Source organism: Amblyomma americanum, chromosome 3, assembly GCF_052857255.1.
Source record: "Amblyomma americanum isolate KBUSLIRL-KWMA chromosome 3, ASM5285725v1, whole genome shotgun sequence".
NCBI classification, from domain to species: Eukaryota; Metazoa; Arthropoda; class Arachnida; order Ixodida; family Ixodidae; genus Amblyomma; species Amblyomma americanum.
In genome coordinates, this window is record NC_135499.1 from 203893196 (window position 1) to 203920997 (window position 27802).

Below are 27802 nucleotides of genomic sequence, written 5' to 3' on the forward strand. Positions count from 1 at the left end.
AAAAAGAAAGTTTATGAGGTAACGAGAAGCAAATTGCGGCATAGTAATATGAGTGTTTGCGGACGTCGAAAAACAGGCGAATCATCTTAACTGAGTGATTAACTAAATTCTAATAGTTAACTTTTTAACTATTGCCAATAGGCAACTGATTGCGATTAGAGATTTGCAACCGGCCGTTAGTAATAGCCATATCAGTTTTTATAATTTCGGAAACGCCTTTACTCTCGCCGCAGTGGCACGACAAAATTTGGCCATTTCGACTAGTTACGACCACTGGAGGGGTTGCTTTGCCTGCATACTTTTGGAAATCTAACCATCATCATCATCATCATCATCATCATCATCATCATCATCATTTATTTTCCCTTAAAGGCCCCAATGGGGCATTACATAGGGGGGGGGGGGGGGGGGGGGGCAAATGGTAATAACGGGTCACAAAGATAGAACACAAACATAAATGGCAAGCACAAATAAACACAGTAAACGCATCTAAATTATTAAGACAATAAATAGGTAAATAAAAGGCATTCTACAGGAATTGAGGAGAGAAATAAGCTGTCAATAAGTGTTTAAATTTTACTGAGTTGGTTTCATTGACAATATCGTCAGGGAGTCCATTCCACTCGGATATAACAGTTGGCAAAAATGAATTATTGTTAGCTTTAGTGGTACCATGAACCAAATTTTGTCGTGCCACAGCGGCGAGAGTAATTGCGTTTTCGAAGTTCTAAAAACTGATATGGCTATTATTAACGGCCGGCTACAAATCTCCAATTCCAATCAGGTGCCTATTGGTAATAGTTAAAAAGTTAATTATTAGAATTTAGTTAATCACATAACAATTAAAGATGATTCGCCTGTTTTTTTTTTTTTTACGTCCGCCAACACTGATATTGCTATGCCGCAAATTGCTTCTCGCTACCTCAAAAACCCTGTTTTCAACACGAGTGACCACCTTCCCTGAAAAGCCTGCTATATTTATCGTTTTAATGGAAATAATCGGCGGAATGCGGAACTTACCGCGCCTTCGTCTTCATTAGATATGCAAGAGCTTAATGGCTGGCCCTTATAGGCCAGCTAAGCGCTAGTTATTCAAGAGGCGAAACTTATGAACTTTTGACCAATCCGCATAATCACTAAACAAATGGACCGAGAAAGAAGTAAGTATCTGTAACTGACAGCACAGCGGGGCTTAGAGGACTGCTATTGCAACGGCGCGATGGTGTGAAGTTTGAGACCGCATAGGCTTTACACAGGCTTAGAAGCTTCGTAAGTTTTAGACGTCAGCACGAAACTAAATTGGCAGTTCAGCCTTGAAGGTATTGGTGAGCGCTACCAGTTGTAGCTCTTTTGGCAGTTCAGAATCTGATAAACTGAGCTTACAAGAACTTTCCGTGATTCCGAGTTTAGATTCTTATAAACTGACCTGGCAAGCACTTTCCGGCATTTCTAGATTCAATTTGGACCAAAAAAATTTCAAAACTTTCGAAGTCAATCAGAAGTAACGGCACAGTGGGACCTTCGAAATGCACCATTGCTTGGCATGTAGATAGATCGTTAGTCGAACAGTTTTGTGCTCAGCTTCGATATTGCTAATTTTGCGGATGTTTCAAATCAATTGGTTGTTGGTCACGCGAATTTGCCTATATGATGTGCTTTTCAGGGTCCTACAAGCATTGCAAAACTCTGCGTATATTTCTGTACACTGTCTTTTCTGCATTCCCCCCAACTTTGCACTTCTATTACGAAAGCTAACACTGTGAGGTGCTCCGAACGTTAAGTATTGCGCGTTACACTGACGAGCCTGAAGCGAGTGTTTGACACTTGGACACATTTTTCGGTCCATATGAGGGTCAATTGTTACCCTCATAATGGTCATATGGTAAAAATTGAGCTGCTCTCTATAAATTCCCTCAAGATAGGGCGGAAATAGTAACCCAGTTAAGCGAGTCTCTCAGATTTCACGCACTGGTCTTATGCGGTCCCCCATAGACATCCAACAACCTGGCCGTAGTGCCATGTTTGCTTGTGTGCTGTGTCCTGCCATTATTTCGAAGCTGCGCATGGTCAGGTCGTCATATCTGTCCAGCGTCTGTCTCTAACTACTTGGAGTTTTGCGACGGAGCAAGTCAAGTTTCAGCTTAACAGATATCACCAGTCTGTGCCTAGAAATAAAGAGCAGGGTTCATAGTATTCGTGCCTCGAATCCACCTAGAATATCCGAGCCTTCAGTTTGCGTTGATTCAGAACGAAAGGTGACAGCCTGAAGAGGTGGTCCTTAAGGCCTAGCCTCCTACTGAAGCCTCGTTTCAGGCAGTGCATTGTGTTTTACCACGTGGCTCGACGCCGAGTAAGATGGCGAAGCTTGTAACGCGCCCAAACGTGTGCACGCACCAGCAAACGTCGTTGGTGTTGGTGAGTCCCTCGGAGTACTCCTTGTACTGGTCTTTCAGAGCGCGCAGCCTCTCGGAGCACTGGTCTCCACTGTGGTTGTAGTTTCGCAGGCAGTTGATGTACGTCCGGGCTTCTGCACGCCGGCATAAAACACAAAGGCTTGCGTCATGCATAAAAATCAGCAAATTCAGGAAGACATCGGTCAGCAGGAAGATGCAACAATTCCTGCCAACCGAATGAATCTGGGCGTATGACACTCGGAATTATGATCCCCAGGCTCATTCGTTCATGTTATTGCACTTTGATTGATTGGCCGATTATTTAGTTAATTATTGGGTGCACCAACCGATTGATTGATTGATTGATTGATTGATTGATTGATTGATTGATTGATTGATTGATTGATTGATTGATTGATTGATTGATTGATTGATTGATTGATTGATTGATTGATTGATTGAGATCGATCGATCGAGCGAGCGAGCGAGCGAGCGATCGATCGATCAATCGATCGATCTGCTGTCTTCATTTCTTCTGTGCTCCCGCTTCTCTCTATACCCTCGAGCAAGCGATGGCTCCCGCAGAATCTGTTGTTACAGGCTTGATCTGTGTAATACGGCCTAAGGACAGTTTTTTCGCTATCCGCCGTTCTATCTTTATTTCGTTAAGCACCGTCGGGCACCCAGCCGCGCTGTTTATGAAGCTGTCGTCTTAAGATCTCTACCATTTTGCCCTCTCGTCCCCCCCCCCCCCCTCCTTTCATCATAACCAGGTTCGCAGTCCATATTTGTCCCAATAGCTAAGCCATCACTCAGCGCAGCTTCTGCAGTGAGCTAAATTTATTGTCACAGCGTGGCCACAGACGCACACATAAATTGGAATCTCATGTTTTCATGACACTTCCACATTTTTTTAAGCGTTTGTGGGACCACTCTGTTTGGTAGCTTATTCTTGGACGGTAAATCGTTCTCACTCCAAATTTTGCACTATTTTCAGAAAGCAGTATAGCGCTGCACTTCACAGCCCTTTTAACACAGGGCTCGGCCATATTGGAGCTGCGATGGTTTACGGCTGTGATGTTCGCTTTCTAAGCCTGAGCTCTTTTCTACTAATTCCGTGGCCTCTCTTCATAGTTTTGAGGGAGCTTCGCTTCCAGCCGGAAATAGCTGCCGCACTTTTCTTTCGAAGGCCTTTGATGGAGCGTCCAGCAATAGAGGCGCCGACGCCTCACAACAAATAACGGCTAGGATAGCAAGCTTGCAACACCTCTGAGCCGCCCATATCCGCATAAGCGTCCATCCCTCTCTATAACTGGTAAACGGCACTATTTAACCTCGAAGTCTTTACATTTTGCCAGCGGAAGAATCAGGCGCCATTCAGTTGGCGACCGTTGGCAATGGGGCAGGAAAATAAAAAGGGAAACAAGGAATTAAGCTGCCGGCGCGGATTAGAAGAGAGCTAATGACAAATTACAAATGGCTCCTCTTGGTTTATTATCTGCAACAAATGAAGCGCGGACAAGGAAACTGAAATGCGAACGCAAAAACACAAACACGTTAGCTCCCGGAGAGTAAATACAAGCCAGGTCGATCAACACTTGGATAGGACACTCTTCGCGCCTTCGAAACGAAATTAACCTGCGCTAGTTTGGAACTTTCCCGGCTAAAATCTCATTTTTCTGTTCGTGTTTAAATTTTATCGTCAACGTTTCATTTGTGGCTGATTGTGCAGTACTCGAAAGCCAGCAGGATAGGCAACCAAACGTTATACTATATACACAGTAATTCATTTTTCCCCTTCTCTTCCTCCTTTTAGTCCCCTAATTCCTCTTCCCCAGTGCAGGGTAGCCAACCGGAACCCCTTTCTGGTTAACATCCCTGCCTTTCCCTCCTCCTCTTTATCTATCTTCTTTGCTGTAGTTATACATAAGTGAAGTCGCATTTCGTCGCCTTCTGACGCAGCAGTCTTGGAGTTTAGAGCCACGGCATGATGGCGGCACGAGGATAACGGCAAGTCTCATAATGCCGCGTACCCGTGTGAGTGAACGAGCTGCTAACCAGTGTCCAGAGGGACAGGCGTCTAATTCGAGAAACAGCCACGGGCCCGGCCCTCCCGAAACGGGAGCACTCGCCTGTTTCGCTTCATAAATGCACTACTGCACAAAACAGTTTTTTTGCTTCTCAGTATTTGTCGCTGTCTTTCAAACCCCCTTTCTCCCTTAAGGCCTTCACTTATTCCAATAACTAAGCCGCAATGTTAGAATATTAACACAAGCGCAAGGCGACCTAGTGTCGCCGCCTTAAAGGGCCACGGTTAGCGCTGACGTATCCGTTGAACCGAGTGCTAACCCTTGCCTTCAGTTACTCGCTCTGCACTTCATTACCATCCCGAAAAGCGGGGATGATTGAGGGGCGCTGTCGACCGCAGCCACGTCGTCTTGCAGCGCGCTGTGCACTGCCGAGTCGATTTAAGCGTGCCCGTAGTCCTCACCATTGTCGAGCGCATCTCTGCACTTGAGCTCGGCCGTCATGCGGCCGCTCTCGACGAGCAGGCCCAGCCGGTTCCTCTCCGAGTCCGAGCAGCGCCCGATTCGGGACTCGATGGCGCTGAACAGGATCTCCAGCTCCCTGCGATTGCATCAGCGGAGACAATCCATCGGCGCGCAGACAACACTACAGGGCCTGTGTTTTTGCGGCTGAATAAGCATTCGCCTCTGGCCATTGAGGAAGAAAAAATTACCGTGAAAAGACGAACAAGAATTGGCTTGGCTATCATGCTTATAGGGACGCTCTTGCAGACAGTGACGTATAGTGAGTGTGCAAACGCATTTCGTAACGACTTGTTCCAGATCCAATTCCTTGTTGCTGTTTTTGCCAGCGGTGAGCACCGTTCTTAATAACGGAGCTGGCGATGGGGATTGCTTGGCAGCTACTGATCTGACGACACGGTCGTAAGCGGCCTATGGTGGGTGATCAGAAAAGTGAATCGGGATTGAAATCATTTCGAAGTACAACTTTAAAGGCCTTTTGGAAAGAAAGCTTCCAACTACCCACAGTCGGATACAACTCAAGAACGCAGACGACGAACGCCCCGGCCAGGAGGCCCTTCAGCAAGTGGCGGTGACCGGTTCTCATAACGTTGCGGTTAATCCCCTAGCGTTATATCGCAGGCGACTATCAGGCGCCTCCGTGGAATAAGATTAACTGCAACGCCATGACAATCGGTCGGCTCCACTGGCTGGAGAGCCGTTTTTGAGGGCAATATACCGCTGCGTTCTTGAGTTGCCACATTCTTTTCACGTCGCTTCGGCTAGCGGCACAAAATCGCAAGGACGCGACTTCGTCTATACGCAACTGTCATTGAACCTGCTACCGGTAAGAACAACATCAGCAAACGGGCACGGAATCACAGCTGCGTTTCGCTATGCCCGTCCGTATTAGCACTGTCAGAATTGGGGAAGGCGCCCAACATTCAGTGCCCCACGCTCAAGCTACACGAGCGCCTCGATCTTTGTGGCAACCGTTGCGCCCCCAGACGCAATCCAGAGCGCCGAAAATTTAATAATAATAATTGGTTTTTTGGGGGGAAAGGAAATGGCGCAGTATCTGTCTCATATATCGTTGGACACCTGAACCGGGCCGTAAGGGAAGGGATGAAGGAGGGACTGAAAAAAGAAAGGAATAGGTGCCGTAGTGGAGGGCTCCCGAATAATTTCGGCCACCTGGGGATCTTTAAAGTGCACTGACATCGCACAGCACACGGGCGCCTTAGCGTTTTTCCTCCATAAAAACGCAGCCGCCGCGGTCGCGTTCGAACCCGGGAACTCCGGATCAGTAGTCGAGCGCCCTAACCACTGAGCCACAGCGGCGGGTGCACCGAAAATTTCCGTCGACGTTTTCATAAAAACTCATAGGCTTACAGAAAGCTCTCACCGTGCCGTTCAAATCGCACAAGACCCAGTTCGGCGACCACTGGAACGTTGTGGTAGCAAGACTGACTAGAAGGTGCTCCTGGAGGTGCTCCCCCAGGCTGGCTGTTACCACTCGTACCAGCCCTATATTAGTTGGCTGGCTGCGCGCTCATTTATCAGTAACCAAAGCGGTTTCTGCGGTCTACAGACACGCAACGCGTCAGCAATACGCCGTTTTTGAAGCGCGCAGTGTTTTTCTTCGTACCCTATAAATATAGTCGACGTGTATCACGCAGAATGGCAACGATAGCGTCGTTAGCGGCTGCAATGTATGAGCAGACAAAGATTCCAGACGCAAGAATCGTATATCATTCAGCAAGGAATACACAAAAATGTCACGTATTGGCAACAGCACGTGTCGGGCGAAGGCACAAAAGCTCGCAAAACACACCATGCATGGATGAACGTGGCAACTGCACAAGAGAGACCGCAAATGGTGGCGAAAACTCATAAGCGCTCGCATAGGCGAGCACTTCGACTAATGCCTTGCTGCTATTCATGAGCTACTTCACAACTCCCAGTTCAATGAGCGTATCTCGCCGGGATGCGAGACAGTGCTTTCGGCAGAGTGCTGGATGAACAATCCTTAACTGCCAGCGCGGCGGGCGCTGAAAGAGAAACGCGATAAAGGCGTTGGAGCTGTCGAGAAAATAGAGAACAAAGCATAAGGCGCGCGTGGCACTAGGCACAACAAAGAGTTAGCGCGGACCGAGAGCGGCGGCTAAGAATAACACGCCGTGCGCAGCCTCTGTCAACTCTGAATTAAGCTGACAGCCAAGTCCACATTTTATCTCCTCCCAGGCTTCGCCGTCGTCAGCGCACAACTCTAGTGCACTGCGCCACCCGCTGAACAGTGCAGAGCACACGTTTTTCCTGCCGTGGTGCGTGGTGCGCGAAACATCAACAATTCTGCACTGGCAAGCATTTCTGAATGCCAAAGAGAAGGAAGAGAGATAGAGAATTAATAATTTGGTAAAAACAACAATAACAATGCTACAATCGGAAGTTCAAGCCCGGCAAGTAAGTACAGTAATGCCGGCTCTAATCATAAAGCAATGGCATATGTTTTCGTTAGCATACAAATAGCCGTACCCGCCGCGGTGGCTCAGTAGTTAAGGGCGCTCGGCTACTGATCCGGAGTTTCCGGGTTCGAACCCGACAGCGGCGGCTGCGTTTTTATGGAGGCAAAACGCTAAGGCGCCCCTGTGCTATGCGATTTCAGTGCACGTTAAAGATCCCCAGGTGGTCGAAATTATTCCAGAGCCCTCCACTACGGCACCTCTGTCTTCCTTTCGTCTTTCACTCCCTCCTTTATCCCTTCCCTTACGGCGTGGTTCAGGTGTTCAACGATATGTGAGACAGATACTGCGCCATTTTCCTTTCCCCAAAAACCAATTATTATTGCAAATATCCGTACACCGTCCACCCACGGCAGCAGCCCGCTTTTAAACTAATTATTCCAGTTCTATCTCACCGTAATAAATACCGTGCATGCCTTCCGTCATTGATTACTTTTCCCTCATTTTGTTCGCGATGCTTTGGATTCTCTTGTCACACTACTGTAGCCATGTCCTTGTAGAATTTCATGCCGCAATCGAAAGTTCTCTTACTTAGGCCGAAAAAATCCCCATCTTAGGCAGTTTTTTTTTTCTTGCACTGTTTTGGAAAATACCTTATATTTTTTCTGGGTCACTTCAAATACCTTTCTCATTAATTTCTCATTTCCATGTTTGTTTGTTTGTTTTTGTTTCTTTGCTTGTTTGTTTGTTTGTTTCCTTCTTTCTTTCCCTCACACCACTGCATATGTTTGAAGCAGGTGCGACTAGTGAGAAATGTTGGCCGCCATCCCCACCGAAGACTACGCGACAAAACATAAAAAGTCACTAGAATCCATTTTATTTCATCAGAAGGCATTTCTTAATAAAAGCAAAGGAAACAATTAGCAAAGCGAGCTTATAGGCTCGTTGGTAGCGTTCTTGTTTCATAACTGCAGCGAAGAAACGCGTAGAGAAGAACCAGCGTTCATAAGTGTGTTGTGTGTTTCTTCTCATAGATGTGAACGTGTTTCTTCGCTGCAGTTATGAAACAAAAATGAACTAGCACTTTTTACTTGACATTTACAACTCCGGGCTAGAGTCAGCTGAAAACAACTACTGCATTTATTAGTCCATCTGTGGTCCGCGCACTAACTTCGGGAACATGAAAAAATAAAGTTCGCTCCGGAATGTAATTGCGCCCAGCGTGAATATTAGCGTAAAAACGCGATATGAAGAAGAGCGCGATGGAATATTGAAAATGAAGCCACCTTCTTTTAGTTCTGTAAATTCCAGCAGACAGCATAACCGTCCGCACATTCGACGCTGCTGTTCATTAAAATCAGCAATTAATCTAACGCAACAATAGTGCGAACGCGCTACCGAAAAGAAAACGACATAGTGGGGCTCAGTGCTGATCGCCGTAACGGCCACATTATGAAATCTTTTTCTGGGCTTTCTTTAGAAGAGCGGGAGCATGAAACCTGTGTCAAGTGACAGTAGTAGCACCTGTCGCATTTGGAAACGACAAAAAATAAAAATGCTTCCCGCAATGACACGCCATTCTCTGCACTTTTTTTTCTGTATTTGGAGCCGGATTTGCGCCTTGCCCAGGCCGTCAAATTTAACTCTAACCAAGAATGTCTTCAGTCGTGAAAATTCCCCTCATTTCCCTACTAATTCTTCAAAATTCCCTGAAATCTGCTCGCGATTTACCATTCCTTTTAGGCTTAGTTTAAGACATAAAATTAATCCCGTCATTCCTATTCCTAGTTCTGGGTAACCAACCAGAACACCGTTCTGGTTAACATCCCAGCCTTGCCTCTTCGTCCTTTTCTCTCCCTGCCTCTACTCCCCAAATAAGAGAAAATTCTTTGACGGATCACCACTGCCCTGAACAGGCATCATCTGCAATAAAATGCAGCCTATGGCAAAAACAGAAGCACATGACGAGCGATATATTGTGCGGCAAAGTTGAAGCCGATTATGGCGTCAATGAGATTATGCACACAACCCCTCGGGTCCGAGGCACCGAGTACGAAACTGCGCTATGCGTTGCTCTGTAAGTGGCAACGACTAATGATGCACGAAAGCTGCAGCTCCATCATGAAGTAATCACGCGCGCAACCTGTACATATTTTTATTGTGTAAATAGCTTGTGTACATACTACTTCTCCCCCTATCCTCTCTTCCTGTCCCTACCCTCTTTCATTTCATTTCTCCATTCTGTCTGCTATCTTTTATTTCCGCTGCCCCAGCTCAGGTGCTTCAGTATCGATGGCAGATGCCGGCGCTGCAAAAATCTTTTCCTTCCTTTTCATTATTATTTAAATAAAACCACTTACTACTGCTACCTTCAGGCCCTCAGATATAGAAATTTGTTTTTAAAAATTTTCCAAAATTGCGTTCGTTGTGTAAATCGCAAAATTCAGCCGCAGCTAGCATAAGCATTGCCTACTTCTGTCTATGAAATGTGCGGACACATGCATGTGGATGTTTTCGGGCAGTTTCTCTATGCGCATGCTTCCCGCGTTCAACCCGACCAAATGCTGCCAGACGTTCTGATGCTGTGACGGCCGCGCATCCCATCAAACGGCGACAAAGCGAGGCTCCGGATGCGTTTAAGAGGAAGGGAACCACATCATAACGGGTGGGCCTGCGCCACCCGAAGACGACTCGGGTAGCGCGAGGCACGTGTAAAGAAAGATCACGTGATCGCGGAACATATCGACGCGAAGCCGGCGCGGAAAGAAAAATTGAAAATTGTTTTTTGAGGAAAGGAAATGGCGCAGTATCTGTCTCATATATCGTTGGACACCTGAACCGCGCCGCAAGGGAAGGGATAATGGAGGGACTGAGAGAATAATAATAATTGGTTTTTTGGGGGAAAGGAAATGGCGCAGTATCTGTCTCATATATCGGCGGACACCTGAACCGCGCCGTAAGGGAAGGGATAAAGGAGGGAATGAAAGAAGAAAGAGGTGCCGTAGTGGAGTGCTCCGGAATAATTTCGACCACCTGGGGATCTTTAACGTGCACTGACATCGCACAGCACACGGGCGTCTTAGCGTTTTTCCTCCATAAAAACGCAGCCGCCACGGTCGGGTTCGAACCCGGGAACTCCGGATCAGTAGCCGAGCGCTCTAACCACTGACCAACAAGAAAGGAAGAAAGGGGTGCCGTAGTAAAGGGCTCCGGAATAATTTTGACCATCTGGGATCTTTGTCGTGCACTGACATCGCACAGCACACGGGCGCCTTTTGCGTGACGTTCGCCTCCATCGAAACGCGGCCGCTGCGGTCGGGTTCGAACACGGGAACTCCGGGTTAGTAGCCGAGCGCACTGAGCCACCGCGGCGGGTGCGCGAAAAGTGTCCCAAAACGGGTCTCGCTGTAAAACTTCCTGGTGCATGTGTACAGAATAACGGCGAAGAATTGCAGCGTAGCCAAGAAAAACTGACCCACAGAGACAAGTTGACTGTGTGTTGTTCTTTGTGTTGAGCTGCAATTCTTTGTCATATCATCATCTAGCCTGTGGCCTCACCCTCATCAATCTCAGTATAGAATAATGGAGTCTATAGAAATAGTACTCTTTCGTTACACATAAAAATACTGCTTGGGAAAAGAAACAAACCACTATAATTAAGACGGCCTAAGGGAAATTAAAACGAAGCTGGTGTTGTCAATTCGGCCATTTAATTCACATATCTGTAATTTCTTTTCAACCCTAATCAGTCTATAGAGATCGCTTGAACACGTTCTAATTGGACAGTGTCACTTAATATCTAGTCTTACACCATATTCTCTCTGGATGTTTTGTAGAACAGCTCCAAAAGAAAAGAAGAAAACATACAAGTTACTTTTTTCGGAGATATGCTGCCTTAACCTCGACGCTGGGCACTGCTATTGTGAGTTTTTACGAAGATTTGAATTAGGTTGACCGCAACATCTGTCCAGACACCAGGGAGCAACTATAAGTTTTTGGCAAAAAATGCATTGATTGGAACGTCGCAAAAAGCCGTCCCATTAAAAAAAATCCACCTGCTAGCTTTTAATTATTTTTTTACTGTGTGTCATGCGTCACAGGCTAATTAATGTTCGCAATTACCCAACTTCCGCTATGTTATCTAAAGTGTCACAGGCTAGAAGTGAGCTATTGAAGTGAGAAAAGAGAAGTGGGCTAGAAGTGAGAAGTGGGGTGAGAATTAAGGACTTATAATAAAATATTCTCTAACAATGATACAATCAAATCTACATTCATGAAATTTGGAAGCAATAATGCGCAGGAGCCGTAGTTACAAAAAATTTAAAATTAGCAAACAATTTTATTTATTTTTTTACATATTCGCTTGTTTCTCTCAGAAACGGCTATTAACGCTGCGCTGAAATCAGCAGCGCACAAAGGCAGATTTATGTTACAGAAGTAGAACTCGAAATACAAGCTTAAAGCAAAAATTACATTATCCAGAATTTTTTCTACATTCCCATTGCGTGGATTTATCCGTTTAAAACGAATAAAAATTCTAGCAAATGTGCTTTTCGCTGTAGGTTTAGAATTCTGGTTTCATTTCTGTAACATAAATATACCTTTGCGCATTGCAGAGTACAGCGCTGTGTTACCAGCTATTTCTGAGTAAAAGGGGCAAAAGTATAGCGTACAAATGAAAATTGTTAAAAAAGTGTGAAGCGGTTTTGCACACCTTAAAATTTTTGTAGCTGCTACCTTTGCGCATTATTTGAGCCGAGTGTCTTTAGTGTAGCTTTGACCATTCCATTGCTGCAGTATATTTAATTACTACTCCTTCTAAAGCCACCCCATTTTGAGTTGATTTCAGCTCTATTTCACTACGTTTAAACACTAACAAGGGATATTTCGTTCCTTACCCCTTCCCTTGTTAATTACCTCTCTTCTTACCACGTTTGTCGAGTTTACCGCTGCTTTCGGGCATTCCCTTCCACTTTCCCTGTTACTTCTTAATCACCTTTTCATCCTTCCCTTGGGTACACAGTACATAAACGTGCTCTGGTAAACACGCACAGAAAGGCACAAATGCTGATGACACATGTCCACATAGAAGCACGCTAACTGTTCTCGTCTCGCGACATAAAAGCGTGGTCCCAGGCTCTTGCATAGTATGTAGCTTCACCTTCATTCTTCTTCTTCTTCTCCTCAAGTCATTCGTTCAATAGCTTCTTTCCTTTCTTTGTCGCATTTGTTTATAAGGAGCGCTCCCTTTCCTTTGGTATATTTATTCTTTTAGACTTTAGAAGAACCTTAAGTTTTACCTTAAGGTATTTCAGGACGTAATAATAATAATAATTGGTTTTTTGGGGAAAGGAAATGGCGCAGTATCTGTCTCATATATCGTTGGACACCTTAACCGCGCCGTAAGGGAAGGAATAAAGGAGGGAGTGAAAGCAGAAAGGAAGGAAGAGGGGCCGTAGTGGAGGGCTCCGGAATAATTTCGACCACCTGGGGATCTTTAACGTGCACTGACATCGCACAGCACACGGTCGCCTTGGCGTTTTTCCTCCATAAAAACGCAGCCGCCGCGGTCGGGTTCGAACCCGGGAACTCCGGATCAGTAGTCGAGCGCCCTAACCACTGAGCCGCCGCGGCGGGGCTTCAGGACGTACCCCGAAACTCTGCTCGAGCTGCGTTCGCAATGTCCGTAGTGCTCAATGTCAGCTACGGTCTCATGTGCGTTATGAGTTTCTCTTTCCTGTTGTCATGAGGCCTACTTGACAGTATATTTCTTTCTCTCGAAAGCGGTAAGAGTTTCTTCCTGCTTTCTCAGCTCTGTTATACGCTTCGGCTTTGTATATACGTGACCACTTCAAATAGCAATGTGAATTGCATCACTTCTGTGCGTACCAGAACTAGTTTGCCTTCGGAATTCATCTCGGATTATTAAAGATGCGTTGGATATAAGTTATCGCTGAGAGCGCTCCGCTTCTTCTTCGACTGACAAGCCAGGCAGCATTGCAACACTGCAGTGTTATGGCCTGTGAGCAAAAGTTAGTAATTTGCGCAATAACAGCCATATATTTCAGCCAGCAAGTGCTCAAAGATGGGATCCTCGCTTGATTTTACCTACACAGTTGCCACGTGCACATTTCCCTTCAATAACGAGAGCTATAAGTCCGGCGACATGCTTACTCCTCAGCTGAAAAAAACAAAAAAACAAAGTCGAGCCCATATCACGCATTTGCCTGTCATGTTGCAAAATTCCCGACAATAGCCTGCGCCGGCAAGCTGCTTACTGCTCCATTCTTTCCATCATCAGCGACTTGTTTGCTTTTTCTGACTCGCTGACTCGTTGACATGTTCACTTTTCCTCCATGCTAGTGTGCTTTGAGAAGATTGGTCCATCGTGGTCTGATACGCCCACCCCCTTACCCATCAAAGGGAGTTTCATCACTCAAAAGGAAACGCAAATTTCAGCTGAATCGACGCTTCTGCGTTAAGCATTCTCGAAAACCCAGTCCGCGATAAATCCCTCGCCAGGCATCAGAAGTTCGCCTTTCTACGATAGAGAACAAACTGACAGGGCGAAAAAAGTGCGCGGGCGAACTCATGCATGCCGTTCTGCCGTTCATGCAAACCAGGAGGGGAGGTTGGGGGGGGGGGGGGGTACCACTGACACGAGCGCATAGAGCACTTGGCAGCCTTATAGGTGCACCTCCTCTCCGCGCTTTTTTTTTTCAGTCGAACTGGGCACTGCGTTAGGACCTGCCTCCTTTATTTTTTTATATTTTCCGGCCTCTGTCGCTGCAAGCGAAGGGTGATCGCGGTGCTGACTGCGTCGTAAAATACCCCGCGCGTAGCACCGGAACAGCTCGCTGTAGCGTACGCCCCCGCCCCAATGACGGTCGCCGACCTCAGCAATAACTTGCGTATGGAGGCCGGGTAATTTAGAAGAGATATCGCTACCCAAGACTGCTCGTTTGTGCAGTCAAGCTGGTGTTCTTCAGCCCTCGTCGTCTTCAAGATGACCACCGACATCCCTTCCCTGAAAGCCAAGCATTCAGCTGCGATTCCTACTTTAGTGCAATATATGTGTCCCGTTATGCCGAGTCGTATGAAGCCCGAATTGCCTCGGCGCCCGTCTTTTTTCAGCATAAAATTTTATTTCAAAACCCCACGACCTCGTCAGGAACGGTAATAAAATTTTAGAAAAAGGGCAACATGCGCCAGTACATATGAACCTATTGTCAAACAAAATCTCCCCGCATGACCTTCGCGAACTGGACGCAATAAGCGGTACTCACTTTCTAACATGGTAGAAAGTTCATTCTTATGTTTTTTGTGTATGTATACATGAGGGTCTTGTATCTACAAAGTGTTTATCGTTCTCTTCATTCTATAATTTCGGAATAAACTACGTTACTTTCGAAAATGTCATCATCAAAAGCACATCAGTTCTTGCAAATCAGCCGGAGCTAATAGAATATATAGGGCAGCATCGGGAAGACTGTAAGGCGCTCCCAACGTTAAGACGGGTAACTTCTCGTGCTTCTAAGTCGATGTGTTTGTTTACATTCGCTCCTCTCTTCAGTTCGCATAGCCGGCCACTGTAACCTTCTTTCTTCCTATCTCTCTATCCACCAGTGCAGGGTAGCAGAACACAGGATTATACCTGATCCTGGCCCTTCTGAATTTGTTCATAAACAAACCCCTCTCCCTCTCTGGCTCTTCATTCTCAAAATGAGCGGCTCCAGACTTGTCCCGGAAATAGAACCGTGTTGGCGTATTCAAGCTGTGCAAAGGTGATTCGGAGACTGTCTTGCAAATCAGCAGGATACAATGAATAAACTTTCTGTAAGAGCCTTATTAGGTTGAAGTCATTAACGGTTTCAACCTTTTAGCAGATACAAAGAAAATAAACTCTATCGGGTTATAAGCAATAGCGCTCAAGTGTAATGTGTTCTGAAGTGCGAATCTGATGGCGCTGAATGCTGCCGGAATGAGTTCCTTTGCATGCGGCTGATTATAACATTATTATTAGAACAGCTTTCATCGTGGCTTCTTCGCTTTCAGCCTCACGCTTATGTGTACGCACTACACGAACATATTTCGCTTCAGGCGGAGACATGCATAAACCGGCGCTGTGAAAAAGCGATGTTTACCAATATAAATGAAGACATTTTACATTTTGAGTAAATAGGCGAAGTTCTCTGCGTGTGGCCCTTCAGGAGTAAGAAGAAGACCTTGGAAGCCGCGTGTGTCGCGGGTTGGACAGCCTTGTTTTTCGCGCACGCCACTTTGGGTCAATGAACTACGCTGCACTGATTAAACGAGAGTATAGGAGAGGTGTGACTATTTTTGCACGGCGCTCTCAACTTCTTTAGTCGCAAAGCCGCGATTCAAAATAAAAAAGAAACGCATCTTCCAAGCTAAGTAGAACCAATTAAAACTGGCTGAGTTGAACCGGCCGGCTTAACTGATAATGTCAAGTCTAATAAAGAAAAAAGGACACAAAAAATGGCTAGACTCAAGAAGTAAAGGGAAATGGGTGATTACACTATAATCTAATTATCATGGATATACAAGAGTTGCCAGAAGCCTGCAAAATTATTTCATCCTGCTACTTATTATGCTCTTTAGCGATCTTGTTGGCCGTAATCGAATTTCAACAATGAGCGGCCGGCGCCCTTGCTAGGTTATGGATATAGTCAGAGCTGTAATGTTCGAGCGAGTTTAATAAAGCGGACGGAATTATGGCACTCCACTACTACTTAGCTCGAAAAAATGATTTTATCTGTGCGAACTGCACCTGAAGATTAGTATGCGCAGCATACCTGACCAAGGCATTAGCTCAATTTTTTTTAACCACAGTCGAAAATATGTGAGTAACTCGCTTTTATATGGAGCCAGGGATGTGCGAATATTACTTTTCAAAAGTAGCTCGATTACGAATAGTGTCTCTAACAACCGAACCGAATCAAATGCGAATCGAATCCCGCCGCGGCGGCTCAGTGGTTAGGGCGCTCGACTACTGATCCAGAGTTCCCGGGTTCGAACCCGACCGCGGCGGCTGCGTTTTTATGGAGGAAAAACGCTAAGGCGCCCGTGTGCTGTGCGATGTCAGTGCACGTTAAAGATCCCCAGGTGGTCGAAATTATTCCGGAGCCCTCCACTACGGCACCTCTCTCTTTCTTCTTTCACTCCCTCCTCTATCCCTTCCCTTACGGCGCGGTTCAGGTGTCCAACGATATATGAGACAGATACTGCGCCATTTCCTTTCCCTCCAAAAGCCAATTATTATTATTTTTGTAGGAATATTCGCGACTGCTGCGAATATTGGTATACTAAACGAATAATCGTACTAAACAGCGAAGCCCTAGTGGCGGCAGTACGCCCTAAAGTCCCTAAGAAAAGGTCATGAAGGGACTTTAGTACGCCGTACGGCACTGTAATTTATGGAGCTAGAGGTGTAGCTGCAAAACTACGCAATCCTGATCCCCACTAAGGAGTACGCAACAATAAGTAATGTGCAAACTATTTTCGATCCCGAGCAACGCGAGTGCTTTCACCACGCATGGCTTTTCTGATTGGGAAAGAGGAGTAGAAAAGGTTCGACAAGGAGCTGGTTAAGGATCTCGTTACTCAGACCACCTACTGGACAGAGGTGCTGAAGCGCGTAGTAATAGTAGTTAAGCTTCTAGTTCAGCGCAGCCTAGCGTTTAGGGGCAGGAAGGAGGTTCTTGGTTCTCCGAGAAATGGCTGTTATACGGAAGTGCTTGAAACCATTTTCCATTTTGATTGCTTCCTGGAGGAGCGCATTAAATGTTATGGTAACGAGGACAAAGGTCACTCATCGTACCTGTAAAAAAACATTTGTGATGAATTTATGCCGCTTACGGTTTGCCAAAGGCTGTCAAGGATTGTCTCACTGACGAAGTGAAACGGGCAAAATACTTCCCTTTAATTATTGATTCAACTCCAAAGCTTGTTTTACGATACTATATAAATGAGAAAGTGGACGCACTCTTTCATGAATTTCTTCCAACTGAATCCCAAACTGGTTTGTGCCCTTTCGATACTGTGATGTCCCTTTTAATGACCAACGGCATTACGACATTTGTAGGAACCTAGCGTGACCACGCTAATTATATGTCTGGAAAATACAGCGTACTGCAAAAGTAAAACAAGCACCTGAACGAATCTGCAGTCTATCTCCCGTGCGCGGGTCATTCACTGAACTTAGTTGGCGCGTGTAGCATTGACAGTTGCCTTGAGGTAGTCAAATTTTTTAGCGTAACTCAGAGACTGGATGTGTTCTTTGTTGCCTTGCTTAAGCGATGGAAGCACATTTTTGACAGCATTGATGCAACTGGTGTACACCTGGTTTTGAAAAGTCTCTTAAACAAGGGGATCAAGACATGCTGAATCACGTAAGGGCATTCGGAAAACTTTAAGCTCAGTTTAGTGCTGCCTTGCAGCTATCTCGAAGAACCAGGAAGAAAATGATGACACTCGAATGAAGCGCATTTCTCTTGAAATGACAAAACTGCGGTCGTGACAATTTTCTAGACGGAAAACTTCGAACATTTTGTCAAAACGAACACAGCACTTCAGAAACCAGGATTAGACATTTCAGCTGCTATAGATCTGCTAAGCAGCCGCCCCGGTGGCTCAGTGGTTATGGCGCTCGGCTGCTGACCTAAAAGATGTGGGTTCGATCCCGGCTGCGGCGGTTTAATTTCGGCGCAGACGAACTTCTAGAGGACCGTGTACTGTGCGATGTCAGCGCACGTTAAAGAACCCCAGGTGGTCGAAATTTCCAGACCCCTTCACTACGTCGTCCCTCATAGCCTGGGTCGCTTTGGGACGTTAGTTATCGTTATAAAAAAAGATCTGCTAAGCACTCTCGAAGGCTTTGTTTATTCGTTGCTCTATTTTGATCTTCGAGACGAGCGAATGCACGCTGAGTATCGATCAGTGTTCGAACTGCATAAATATAAGGCTGACGTTCTGATTAAAGCTGCGGCGAACGTCGCTGTATGTCCCACATATGCCCGTCATGCTGCTTGCTACTCGTTCGTGGAGTTCAGCCTTCGCGACTTTCCAGGAGCTGCAAAGAGAAGTTCGTTCATTCTCACAGCTCCACACTTCCACAATTGATACAGATTGGCGTCTTTACGCCCGGTTAAGCAAAGCAAGCACCGCTGTCACTCGCACCAGGCTGCCTGCAAGCCATGGCGGCAGGCGACGCGGCCCCGTAGACACCATACTCCTTTGCTCAGTGCCTTCGCTTCGCACTTAGTAAACAGTCCCGTAATCTGCCACCTCAGTGCGCTCGTAATTTAAGCATTCGGCTATCACATATAGCGCCGTCTACGCATCTCACCGACCTCTGAAGCGAGGGTATGGGGACTGGGGATAGAGGGCTTGTACCCGGCACAACACGCATCTTAACGTGATGAACCACCCGCAAGAAATTAATGTTATTCTATATCCATGCCCACAGATGGAAATGAAGATTCTCGGCCATTGGCCGGGTTCGAACCCGACCGCGGCGGCTACGTTTTTATGGAGGAAAAACGGTAAGGCGCCCGTGTGCTGTGCGATGTCAGTGCACGTTAATGATCCCCAGGTGGTCGAAATTATTCTGGAGCCCTCCACTACGGCACCTCTTCTCCCTTTCTTCTTTCACTCCCTCCTTTATCCCTTACCTTACGGCGCGGTTCGGGTGTCCAACGATATATGAGACAGATACTGCGCCATTTCCTTTCCCCAAAAACCAATTATTATTATTATTATTATCACTGGCCGCGGCGATCAACGACAGTGAAGGCCTCAAAGGCACTGATCCGCTCCTTGAGAACTTCTGGCATGCACGATAGGCTGTGACTTTACCGAATGTTTTCTGACTTTGCATAGTGGCCCCGCCGCGGTGGCTCAGTGGTTAGGGCGCTCGACTACTGATCCGGAGTTCCCGGGTTCGAACCCGACCGCGGCGGCTGCGTTTTTATGGAGGCAAAACGCTAAGGCGCCCGTGTGCTGTGCGATGTCAGTGCACGTTAAAGATCCCCAGGTGGTCGAAATTATTCCGGTGCCCTCCACTACAGCACATATCTCTTCCTTTCTTATTTCACTCCCTCCTTTATCCCTTCCCTTACGGCGCGGTTCAGGTGTCCAACGATATATGAGACAGATACTGCGCAATTTCCTTCCCCCCCAAAACCAATTATTATTATTATTATTATTATTATTATTATTATTATTATTATTATTATTATTATTATTATTATTATTATTATTATTATTATTATTATTATTATTATTATTATTATTATTATCATTATTTGCATAGTGACTTTAATTTCCTGCTACTCTCTTTCTCCTTTATTTTTTTTATCACCTCACCCCTTTCCCCCCGTGCAGTGTAGCAAACCGGTTATTCTTCCGGTTAACCTCTATGCCTTTCCTCCTCCTACTAGATCCTCTTTACCGGCAGACAGAGCAAATAGAATGTCTTTCACCTAAATTTTTAGATTCTATCTCATAGACATGGTAAAAAGTGAGTCGAATCTACATAAGCCCTACGCTGGTACAGTGGTGATGAACAGGCTGGAGAGACGGCCGAGGCAAAGGCGTGCTGGACGGCAGTGCCCAAAGAAAAGACCAGAAAGCCAGAAGCGTGAACGAACTGCTTCTGGGTAAACAGCGACATTGTTTGGGAAGTTTGCGAGAGACTCTTCCGTGTCAACACAGACGTTGTTTGGGTAGTTTGGGAAAAACTGTAAAAGCGCCCAGCCCGTAGCTTCGTCTGCTCGCGAAAGTTCGCGCTCACGGAGCTTAAACCCCGGCGGGTTCGAAGTTAGCGCGAGCCGAACGGACCACGGCTCAGCCGTCGTCATACGCGAGTAGAGAAGCGGCACGCGCACTCCAACTTCGACTCGAGAACACGGTTCGCCACAAGTAGGTCATCCGCGTTTATGAAGCAGACTTCGGCACGCGGGAAAAAAAGAAATTACAGGATTGCACTTACGTGGAAATGCGAAAGAGTTTCCCTTTCCTCTCTGTGTCCCTCCATTTTTCAAGTTTGTCTTTATTTTGTATGTGTTATTTTTATTTGTTTTGCATTTTATGTTTATTACTTTTACTCTTAAATTTTTTATTTATTTTATTATTTTACTGTTTGTTTTTTTTTCATTTTTGGTTTTTACTTTTAATTCTTGGCTTTTTATTTCATTACATGCACGATGCTTACCAAGTGTTGATTGACCGTTCGTGCAGACAACTTTCGTCCAGAAACTTTCGTCTACAACTTCTGTCCACGCCACTCATGAGCCAAGAAAGGCTTACGCCTTAAAATCTCACGGGCCTCCATTGCTTGCATGGAAAGAGCAAGGAATAATTTTGCAGTTCGTACGCTGCTACCAAAGACGTGTGTCATATCCGGAATCTCGTCCGCTCGTCGCGACTAAAGCCACTGACATTCGCGGAGAACCCGCGATAATAAATGCACACGCGATTACGTTCTCACATAGCGAAATACTCGCAGCGCTCTCAAAAATCGCAGATCAGCTTCTTCATGCACCCTTAGAAAAATTTCTTTAGACAGTCTATAGACTGACCATAGACATCTGTCTATAAACTCTACAGACTGCGTATAGAAATTCTATAGAATAATCTATAGGCAATACAAATCCTACAGGCAGTCTATAGACAATCTACAGGTTTATGGCCATACACTTTTAGTACACTTTTCTCTATAGACAGTCTATAGACTGTGAATAGACAAAAATAGCTATAGTTAGGAACTAGAGTCTATAAGAAGTCTATAGACTGTATACAGACCATTTTTATAAGAGTCGGCTGTGCGCGCCGCGCCGTCACTTAAAACACGTCGTAAGCAAGCGACGGTGGCCAGGCGACGCGACGGCCAACAAATATGTGTATTCTCTAGATGCCTTCACACTCCGGCTTAGTAAACAGTCTCGTAATCTCTCACCTCACTCTGGTCCTGATATAGGAAAGCTATCTCCAGCATTTGTGCTGCCGGAAATTCTGCTCCGACCTCTGACGCGCAGCGGCATACAGGAATCGAGCCCTCGTACATCGAGCAACACGCACCTTACCCTGCGAAGCACCCGAAAGTAATACGCAAGATATATCATGTGCTAGCTCTTCTTTACCGGCAAATCGAATAATAGCCTTTAAAATTTTAATAATCTGCTTGACAGCTATGGCAACAGCAATAATATGATAAATTTTTCAGGCCTACAGTTACTGGCACAATGGCGATTACCAAGCCGAAGCTCCCCGCGGGATGAAGGCGTGCTTGGCCACAATACACGGAGGAGGAGCAACTGCAGAAGTAGGAAGCGTATATGAGCCACTTCTGGGCAAACACCAACGTTTTCCAGGGCAGACGACAGAAGTGCCCTGCCCGCAGCTTGTCCCCACATATGAAGCTTAAACACTCATGTATTCGAGCTTACAGCGAGCCGAAAAGTCTCCGCTTAGCCATCGCCACAAATGCGTATTTGGAGCGTCGATGCACAGTGCACTCAACATCGACTGGAGGACAGCGGCTCGCCAGCAAGGAAACAAGGTGCCAAGTTGACGAAGCGGATTTCGGCGCACGGGAGAAAAGCACTTACATGGGCTTCATATATGGTGACATGGAAATAGCAGGAGTAATTTTGCAGTTCGCAAGCTGCAACAAAACGAAGTGCGGGAAACGGTGAAACCGGAGTAGTACATGGTGTTTGACACGAACTGCTCCGAAGTACGCACGCCGAACTCCAATCGCCCCATTATGGGCAGTGATCGCAAATGTTCTTGAATCAACTTAATGTATAACTAGCCTCGTGAGTACTTGACGGAAGCAAACAGTCACTGAAACCAAGGAGCGCAGGGGTTGCTTTGTTTTTTTTATTTGTAGTTTTTCGGGAGAATAACAAAAGCAGAACAGAAACAACCACATGCCGCCGGTGGCATCACAACCCACGACCTCCGAATTTCGCACCGAAATCAAGGAGCATAGGGGATATCTGTTTTTCTTCTACTTTTATTAATCCAGCATTGACGAAAAACTACAAATTAAAAAAGAAACAAAGACACCCCATATGCTGCTTGGTTTCGTTGCTTCCGTCATGTAAGCCATTACAGCACCTCTTTCCATTCCCTTGTCTGCTAACCTCGTGCAACGAGAAGAAAATAGAATTCACCGCCGAGAGCATAAAACGGCTCTACTTTGAAAGACACGTTGGTCAGGTCTGCTCGACGTACTCGGAAAAAATAGTGTACAAGGGCCTTCCGGCGTACCTTTATCCACAGCCATCATTGCTATTATAATGACGTCAAACGTATCACTTTGAGTAAATATATCCAGACGGGAAAAGTGACAGTAGGCTACAAGGCAGAAAAATAGTTAATCGTGAAGACCTACAATGTTCTACTTGACAACCGACACAAGTAAAGCAGCGCGAATGAAGGTGCCCGAAGGCGAAACAAAGATGAGACAGGAAAGAGCGCTCTTTCCTGTTCCATCTTCGGGCACCTTCATTCGCGTTGCTTTACTTATTTAGGAATAAACCAAAGTCTAGCAAAAAGTTATGCTCGACAGGCTAGGCTATTGTTTGCAAGTGCGGAAGTCTTCGTATACACTGAACTCTGCGAAAGGTTCGTATTCTTAAAATTACTGGCAGAAGTTGGTAGCGAGATCACAGACTATGAGGTTGGTGAAAATCTACAAAAATGATTTGAAGCAAGCATTTTTAGCCGAAATCAATCAGTTCGCGAACTTTCTGCAAAGCTCTGTGTGCCAAGACAAGAGTAGTCTGTAAATAAAGAAGTCGCAGAGTGAAGGAAAACCTATTAATGTGTTTCTATAACTTTCCATTTCTATACGAATATACCCAAGCATGCAGATCGCAAACTGTGAGAGAAAGCAACCGTTTTCCAAGTTGTCACAGATAAAAAAAAATCGCCTTCGTTGAAACCTTCTAAACGAAAAGTTGAAATCACTTGCTGTCATCTGCATTGACAATGACCCTCTTCACGATCTATCTTTCGAGCAGAATATATCCGATTTCCCCAAAACGAAGGCGCAAAAGATGACCTTTTAAAAGAGAACTGTTTGCATATGCATCAAACTTTCCAATGAGCTTGTTTCATCTCTCGTCTTCCAGCCTCCATATTGGCAATAAAACGCGTAGCTGTAATCCAAAAAAAAATATAAAGCTTCGTTGTTGCATTCTCGTTTGTTGTTCCTGCAGTAATAAACCTGATTACGATCAACTCTATTATTTGTATTTTTTTAGTCTCATTACAAAGGGTGCCTATCAGCACCGCGTTTATTTGCCGTCGTCCACACTTGTTTTATTTTCATCGAGGGCATTTCCAATACATTTTCGTAATTAGAGTTGATAATTTTCATGTGCAGTCTAGTGCCCACGTTATCGTGTTTGTGTTGCCGTAAGTATTGAATATATCGCGAATAAATTGTGTATTTATTGTGTAATGTGTATAATGATTCCTGCACCCTGATGCTTGTGCTGAATTTTAATAAAGAACAAAGAGCTAGAACTAACGCATTACAGTCGCATGTATCCCATTGATCGCACTATGCTCTTTTTCTTTTTAATTTGGCGCCGTTAAAACGAAACATCCGGATGTATTCCGGTAGTGTGGTAAAGGCAGGGGTGGGGGGGGGGGGGGGGGGGTCGACCGCCAAGAGAATGAAAAGAGAGAGGGGGAGGGCTACACGTGCATTGGCACAGGGCCCCCTTTTTCTTAATCCGGCCCTGATAAACTACTAATACTACTACTAAGAGAAACTCTGGTCCTTCCCACTCCGAAAGTTCAGACTTCCACGGATGCTACAAGCTTCCCACAACACGGGTTAGAAGCAATTCCCCCTATGCTCTACACTTTTGAAAAAAGTGGTACCTGATTCATCAAAGCGGAAACAAGACGCCAATATAATAAACTTTTATACAATAAAGCCAGTATAATAAGCGCCCTCCAGTGGAAAGTTTGGCAATGCGCTCGCCAGCTCAGCCTTCGTTGAGACACCGGAACTACGTACTACGTCTCCGACATCGCGCAGCAGTGATCTGTTTTCAAGGCGCAAATCGATTTGCCGGCTAGGAAGGAAGAGAGCGCGATCACAGCTCCACCTTACTAGCGGCACCGGAAGTCATTTTTCTGCCACTCGCGCGGGCTTTTTATGAAGGGGCGAAACACGGGTCTACAAGTCTACAATCGCGTCGTGTGCTTTTGTCGGTTATCAGGACGTGTTTTTGGTCGGCGCTCAAAGCACGTTATCACTAAAGTGGAGTAAAAAACTATCGTCTAAAATTGCGCATTGGATGGTGCGCTGCGTCCAAAGGAAGGGCATGATATTGTCTTTTACAGTAATTGATAGCTTTCCAGTTAACTTGCAGGGTTCTAGGCCGCTGCTGTAACTGTGTGGTGCAGTTTACGTAACGCGTACAAACGTCAAGGGGAAGGTATCTATTGCTGCTGTCTTGTGACGAATTTTCTGGGCTCAATACCCACTGCAAGCCGACAATACGAATAAGAAGAGACAAACAAGCCATGAATGATGAATTTTCATGTTTCTAGCCACGCTCTTGTGTGTTACAACGACAAGTAAAGTGCGATAAACCAACACCTCTATATTACTGCGCTTTAGTAGCAATAAGTACGAGGCAGTTACTACAAATGGCAAAAGTAAATGAAACAGCCTTCCAAAATTGAGCACAGAGAGTATAGAAGTGATTTAAAACTCAATTCCGCAATGGTTCTCAGCGCAGGGAAGCAGCCCGAAGAAAATGAAGGGTAAAAAAAATTGTGCGGCAAGCATCGAAGCCTGTCGTTAACAAGCTCACGAGCGTGTCGTGCGCACAGGAATGCGGAAAAACAATTCCGAAGTAAGCGTCGCGTTTGTCAGCGGTGGGACAGGCCCTGCCGCTGCGGAGGCTGCGCGGTGACGTAAGCGGCTCAGCGCGAAAAGGCTCAGCGCTTTGGTTGGAAGCGGGGGCGACGGGTAGGAGGGAGGTGGCTTCCCGAAATAGCGCGTGTGTCCATCTGTCGGCGCGTGTCTCCGAGGTCTCAGAAGAAACGCGAGAAGTTCAAGGCAGAGCTTCGCAGGGCGTCGGAACTGGGGCCTGTCCGGGTTCGAACCCGACCGCGGCGGCTGCGTTTTTATGGAGGAAAAACGCTAAGGCGCCCGTGTGTTGTGCGATGTCAGTGCACGTTAAAGATCCCCAGGTGGTCGAAATTATTCCGGAGCCCTCCACTACGGCACCGCCTTCTTCCTTTCTCCTTTCACTCCCTCCCTTATCCCTTCTCTAACGGCGCGGTTCAGGTGTCCAACGATATATGAGAGAGATACTGCGCCATTTCCTTTCCCCAAAAAACCAATTATTATTAACTGGGGCCTGTCGTTGGTTCCGTTAAGTTGAGGCCCGCAAAAACGAAGTCCCGTTAGAACGAAATTTCTAAGACAACTGTATTTGCCGGATCAACAAAAATTAATTTATGCTGACCTGAGTGGAAGCATTGAAGTGAGTGAGATCGGCTGTTCCTGTGCGCTTTGCTTCGCTTGTTTTCCCCTCCCTCATCGTTCTTCCATTTATTATTACTTCTTGGATTCCTTCATCATCTCCAAGGATTCTTGTTGCTACTTTCAATAGGGACTAGCGTGTGACTGGCTGGCTCTGGTAAGTAAGGACCGTGACATCATCATCATCGGCACCTAAGTGATGTGCTGTCAAAGCTGCGTCCCTCCCCTTTCGTCGCTGTCTTGCATTATTCTGCCGTTATGTGTTCACCTTTCCTCGTGGATTCCTTTTCGCTTGTGTTCGTGTCTGTGAGAGCGCGTGCGTGCGTGCGTGTGTGTTGTACCGTTAGATTCTTGTTTACAATACGAGAGCGTTTACGAACAACACAAAGTTACCAAAACAAGTACTGACATCTAGTACCTACAAAAGCTTATGTCGCACAGGTGTTCCGACCACCTTTACATGGTCGGTCGTAGTATTTCAATCAACTTGCATTTGCACACTTGCTTCCATTAGATCACGAACAAGCTCACAGAGGCGAGGGCAAACACAGAAAAGACACCAAGAGCGTAATTTCTTCTCTCTCCCTCTCTCCGTCCACCTCTGAGTGGGCTTGTTCATGAGGCAACACCAACCAGCTAAAGAGAATGCACTCTTAAACGTGCGTTTAGGGCCTACTTCATACAACATATTCTTTCTTTAATTATGTACTTGATTTTCTCTCTACACTGTCATGCCATTTTCCTCTGATATCAGCCCACCGCATTTATTTTTTTCTGAAACTGTGGCTGCTATCGTTTAGGCACCAAGAAGTGGTAGATAAGTCTCGTATCTCAAAAGATGTGTAGTTTACACTTTAACACAGAAGAAACTTTTATAACAGAGCACTCAAATTCAGCGATTACTAACACGCTGGAATCTCATTATGTCGAAACGGCTTAATTCGAAACACCCAGTTTATCCGAGCTGACGATTCGGGCCCGTCAACGTCACGTGTATTTAAAAATTTTCTTCTTAACTCGAATTCCGCATTATACGCGAATAAATTTTCGATCCCCTTTGAATTGGAATTACCGGACGTCGACCATATGTAGCAAACAATTTTTACGCATTGATTTTATCTATGGCAGGAGCTAACGCGAAAACGTTCAAACTTTCAAACTTTCAGCTTTTTTCCTTCTCACCGAGGCAATGTGGTGCAGCACACATTTCCTTCCATGGCCGTGCGAAGTTTATTATGAATCTTGTGGAGCACATTATAGCTCTATCTGTTCCTTCTTTTCTGATTTGTTGGCTACAAGTAAAGCAAAAAAAAACTCAGCTTGCGCAATGAGAAAACAGAGCATCACAGTGTCTTACTCACTGGCAGGTCTGTTTGGAGTAGGCGTGCCCATCCTTGTAGTCTGTCCTCCGCAGCCTCTCGTTGGTAGCGTTCACCTTCTCTCGTATCGTTTCCATGTCACACTCGTCCGCTGCAAGGAGACAAGTTACACGTCATTTATGTGACGTAATTGCCCGTCTAGATTAGGTACTCCCTGGAAAGTGCCTTTAGCCCAGTGAAGCATCAGTTTCTTCACGAAGTTGAAATAGGTCCACAGATAATACCTTCGCCAGTATTCCATGTATGATCGAATTACGCCTTTAGCCCTAGCTGTCACAGCTCAAATCCAATTCCCCCAAAATAAGTTCCAAAATTATATTTCTTGTGAGGTCATTGCACTCTTGGGCAGTACCCCCCCTCCTGCTATCCACTGCCCTCTTGGGGGTCTTTTTGCTTTTATTTTTGTTTTTGTCAGCTTGTGATACATGCAGCTTATTTTCAATAAGCGAAAGGCCCACGCGTCAGGTTTGGTTTTTATGCTATCCATGCAAAAATA

General features: G+C 45.8%; 1 protein-coding gene across 2 annotated transcripts in view; it reads right to left on the minus strand.

Annotated features, from left to right (window-relative positions):
• Nucleotides 1–27802, minus strand: part of LOC144125914 (uncharacterized) — a 43209-nt gene that overhangs the window by 1108 nt on the left and 14299 nt on the right. For both annotated transcript variants that reach the window (XM_077659725.1, XM_077659724.1), the window contains 3 exons: nucleotides 27289–27397; nucleotides 4885–5021; nucleotides 2395–2527 (listed from right to left, as the gene is read on the minus strand). In XM_077659725.1, the coding sequence (XP_077515851.1) occupies nucleotides 2395–2527; nucleotides 4885–5021; nucleotides 27289–27397 (379 nt within the window). The remainder of the gene's footprint in view (nucleotides 1–2394; nucleotides 2528–4884; nucleotides 5022–27288; nucleotides 27398–27802) is intronic.